The sequence below is a fragment of the Trachemys scripta genome, chromosome 13 (assembly GCF_013100865.1).
Source record: "Trachemys scripta elegans isolate TJP31775 chromosome 13, CAS_Tse_1.0, whole genome shotgun sequence".
Classification (NCBI taxonomy): domain Eukaryota; kingdom Metazoa; phylum Chordata; order Testudines; family Emydidae; genus Trachemys; species Trachemys scripta.
The window spans coordinates 40,345,809-40,350,153 of NC_048310.1; the positions used below are offsets into that span (position 1 = coordinate 40,345,809).

Consider the following 4,345-nt stretch of genomic DNA (forward strand, 5'->3'; position numbering starts at 1 on the left):
TCCCAGGTCTGGCTAAAAACACAGATATCATCAATATACTCCAGGGCAAAATTCTCCATCTCCTTGAGTAACTGGTCCACCAGGCACTGGAAGGTGGCAGATGCCCCCTTTAGGCCAAAAGGTAGGACCAGGAACTCTATGAGCTCAGAGGGGTGATAAAAGCAGATTTCACCCGGACATCCGGATCCAAAGGTGCTTGCCAGAAGCCCTTGGTGAGATCCATAGTAGTGAGATAACGAGCCCCCCTAGCTTGTCTAGGAGCTTATCAGGCCTAAGCATGGGGTAGGCATCAAACTTGGGGATGGCATTAAGCCTCTGGTAATCTACACAAAACTGGATTGACCCATCCTTCTTGGGGACCAACACCACAGGAGAGGCCTGTGGGCTGGAGGATGGCTGGATCACCCCTAAAGCCTTGACACATCTCTCTCCAGGTTCTGGGCTGTTTTCCCAGTGACCCGGAATGGGGAGCATCTTACAGGAGTGTGGGCTCCTGTCTCCATCTGGTGGACAGCCAGGTTAGTGAGCCCAGGCTGGTTGGAGAACAGCTGCTGGTAGGAACCCAGCACCTCTGTGATCTCTGCCTGCTGGGCAGGGGTTAGCTGGTCAGAGAGGGGAACTGATTCCAGCGAAGGGCCGGCCCCGTCTCAGGGAATAGATCCACTAATGGATTATCTCCCTGCTCCTCCCACTGGCCACAACCAAATTCTCCCTGTCAAAGTATCACAGAATCATAGAATATCAGGGTTGGAAGGGACCTCAGGAGGTCATCTAGTCCAACCCCCTGCTCAAAGCAGGACCAATCCCCAGACAGATTTTTCCCCAGATCCCTAAATGGCCCCCTCAAGGATTGAACTCACAACCCTGGGTTTAGCAGGCCACTGCCCAAACCACTGAGCTATCCCCCAGTACGACTTCGTCAAGTTGACATGGTACACCCAGTGGCTGTGAGCCTGTTGGAGAGTTCCCCCACATAGTTCACCTCATTCAGCTGCTTGATGACCTTCAAGGGCCCGTCCCAGGCAGCCTGTAGTTNAGTGGGCGAGAGGTGCTGACCCTTGTGTGCCCCTAGTGCCTGGGATGAACCGCACCAATGGCGGGGACGTCCTGGGAAAGCGGCCAAAGCCTGGGAAGGCGGCCAGGAGAAGGGGCTGTGGCTGAAGCTGGCGCTCGGACCGAGCTAGCTCTTCAGCCACAATGCAAAGCTGGGCCGTAGCAATAGCCCCATGTACAGAGGGGGAAACTGAGGCACGGAGACTTCACTAAGGTCACCCAGCAGGCCCATGGCAGTGCCAGGAAAAGAACCCAGAGCTCCTGAGTCCCAGGCCAGTGCGCTACTCACTAGGCCACCCTGCTCCCCTGGAGAATTCCCCTTTGCTTTAACAGAGCCCATGGGAGGAGGAGGGTATTTCGACTTGGGGACAGCCCCTGAACGTCAGAGATGTGACACCAGTTTCCAGCCAGGGGGTTCTCTCATTTTGAAGCAAGTCAGCCTATGGCACCTTAAAGCAATGCGTCTCCAGCTGAGCGTTCCCCCTTCACTGGGTCGGTAGCAGTTACACACACACACACACACACACACACTCTCTCTCTCTCTCTCTCTCTCTCTTCAACCCAATCCGGCACTGATTCAAACAGACCCATGGCAGTAGATAGCACAGAGCTCTGTTGCCGCCAGCCGTGGTGCAGAAGTAAGGGGGGCAATGCACCATGCCACACCGTACCATGCCACCCTTACTTCTGCGCTGCTGGGCACCCGGCCAGCATGTGCCGTCTCGTGCCCCTCCCCCAGAATACATTCCACGCTCCCATCCCCGCCAGTTTGAGAACCTCTGCCCTAAACGGATACTTGTGTCTGGCAACCAGCCGGTGTCTCTGCAAGGCACAGCGTAGGGCATGGGCAGCCTCTGCCAGCAGGGGGCACTGTGCCTCCCAGGGACTCAGCACTCCTCCCAGCCGGGGTGCCGCAGGGGAGCCGTGGGCTGCCGGCCTGCGTGCCCAGAAACACTTACTAGACGGAGGTCTTGACGTAGCTGGTGTTGAGCCTGGGCTTGGGGCACTCGGGGCGCACACACCGGTAGCCTCCGAAGACGTTGACACAGAGCTCGCCACGGCTACAGTTGTGCTGATTGTCGGCGCATTCGTCTACATCTGGCAGAGCAAACAGAATCCCCCAGATCCTGGTGTGAATGCAACTGGTTCCCTTCCACGGTGGGGCCAGGGCCCCGGCCTACCCAGCTGTGGCCACACACCCTGCCAGTGTCCTTCCTGCCTGGGCTGTTTAGCCCCCGTGTGCTGAGCCATCCTGCATGGCCAGGCCAGTGTCTTCTCCAGGGGCAGAGATGGGGGCCAGGGGACATTTGCCTCTTCAGGATCAGGCTGGTGCCAAGGCAAGGGGAGCCTGGGTCCCAAGGGGGCACGGGTAACACTAGGCCTGGGTATCCCAGGGGGCTTTGGCAGCAGCCTGGCACTCAGGCAGAGGGGCAGAACTGATCCCAGGGTGGGATGATGCCAAAGAAGGGTCCAGCCCAGGCCTGTGGGCACCCAAAGGGGCTTGAGGCTCGCCACGCTGCTGAGCTGAGTGCGCAGGAGGGCTCTGGGCTGGGTCCCATTTGCAAGCCGTGGTGACCCCGCAGGGAGTGAGGTCTCTCTGCCCGCCCCCGACGCAGGTGCTGCTCACCGGTGCACAGGTTCTGGTCTGCAGGGCGCAGGTAACCCTGCGGGCAGACACAGCGGTAGGAGCCGGGCAGGTTCACACAGTCGTGTGCGCAGAGGCGGGTCTGCCAGCTGGCCTGGGAGAGCTGGCACTCGTCAACATCTGGCCGCAGAATAGACAGGGGAGATTTCGGGGAGCGGGGTCAGGAAGTGTGACACCCAGACCACCCCCCAGCCGTGGAACCCCCCAGCCTCCACCCCTGGGTGCCACACAAGAGCCTCCCCTTGGGTTCCCTGGCTGGGGCTGGCCACATCCCTGGGCCCCGAGGTGCTGCTGCTGGGTGGCTCCCTCGTTGGGAGGGGCGAGGGCAGAGCTCCTGCTGTGGGGGCCTCGGTGGGGTTAGACACTCCCCAGCCCCGCTGGCAGAGCGTGGATAGGGAGCCATGGTACCTTGGCACACGCCGCCGGCCCGCAGCTGGAAGCCGGTGTCACAGGCGCAGCGGCGCGAGCCCAGGCGGGTGTCTGCGCAGCGGGGCTGGTGGCTGAAGGACGAGTTGCTCAGCGTCACCCAGTCTGCAGCAGCAGGGAGAGGCGGCTGTTAGCTCCCCCAGTCGGCGTCAGGCGGAGCCCGGCCCGGGGCGTGACACAGCTCTGGGCACTGTGTGGGGGCCACTCCCAACTCCCGCACCACCCTGCCGGGGGTTGGGCAAGCCTGTCGGCACCGAGCCGCAGCACTCACTGCTCATGGCACAGCGCCCCGTGAGCCCCGTGTCCGGAACATGGGGCAGCACCAGAGCCGGGGGCGGATGGACTGGGACAGCCATGGCTGCTGGGAGCAGGGCTCTCCTGGGAGCCCAGGCCTGGCGCTGTAGGGGTGGGGGGGGAAACTGGCTGGAAGGACCCTCTATAACCCCATGGCGATTGGCTCCTGCCAGTCTGCTCGTGTCCTGGCCCTCCCTAGCTGGCACCATGGTCACCCGCCATCACAACCACATCCAACGCCACTCCAACACACACAATTCCCTGCACTGTGCGTGCACACACACCCTCGTCCCTGCTCTGTGCACCCACACCCACACCCCTTCTTCTGTGCACCGTGTGAACATACACGCACACACAGACACACACACCCCTTCCCTGTACCATGCACACACAGACACATCCTCCTCTTCCTTGCACCGTGCGCGCACACACCCCCTCTTCCCTGCTCTGTGCACTCACACCCCTTCTTCCCTGCACCGTGTGCGCGCGCACACCCACACACACCCCTTCCCTGTACCATGCACACACACAGACACACCCTCCTCTTCCTTGCACCGTGCGCGCGTGCGCACACACACACACACCCCTTCTTCTCTGCACCGTGTGAAGAAACACACACACCTCTTCCCTGCACTGTGCACATCCCAACACCCCTCTTCCCTGCCCAAACACTTCTTCCCTGCCCCATGCTGTGACGAAGTGGGGATTTTACCTTGTTATGTTGTATGTGAGTCTTACTGTTTTGCATGAATGCTGTTGGTGCCTCAGTTTCCCTGTGTATCGCACCAATGTCTAGGTGGTGGGAATAAGGGGGTGTGACTTTTGCGGAGGCTGCTCCAGCCGCCTGAACGGATGCTGTGGCCGCCCCTTCGGAACCTGAGACCCAGGAGGGGGATGCGACCAGGTGATTCTTGGCCTGGGAAGCGA

At 60.8% G+C, this 4,345-nt stretch overlaps 1 protein-coding gene across 1 annotated transcript; it reads right to left on the reverse strand.

The window, feature by feature from the left end:
- Positions 1-2,011: 2,011 nt before the first annotated feature.
- On the reverse strand, positions 2,012-3,480 carry LOC117886765 (fibulin-7-like). The gene is made up of 4 exons (XM_034788809.1): positions 3,396-3,480; positions 3,107-3,229; positions 2,681-2,818; positions 2,012-2,151 (listed from the first exon to the last, which is right to left on the reverse strand). Exons 1-4 carry the CDS (start codon positions 3,478-3,480, stop codon positions 2,012-2,014), a joined length of 486 nt encoding a protein of 161 aa, XP_034644700.1.
- Positions 3,481-4,345: the final 865 nt, after the last annotated feature.

Bases quoted from the DNA above. Each gene is read 5' to 3' on its own strand.
- LOC117886765 (XM_034788809.1), bottom strand. From the start codon at position 3,480: ATGGCTGTCCCAGTCCATCCGCCCCCGGCTCTGGTGCTGCCCCATGTT. The intron at 3,230-3,395 runs GTGAGTGCTGCG...CTGCTGCTGCAG, and splicing joins GGGGCGCTGTGCCATGAGCA to ACTGGGTGACGCTGAGCAAC. The intron at 2,819-3,106 runs GTACCATGGCTC...TTCTGCGGCCAG, and splicing joins GGCCGGCGGCGTGTGCCAAG to ATGTTGACGAGTGCCAGCTC.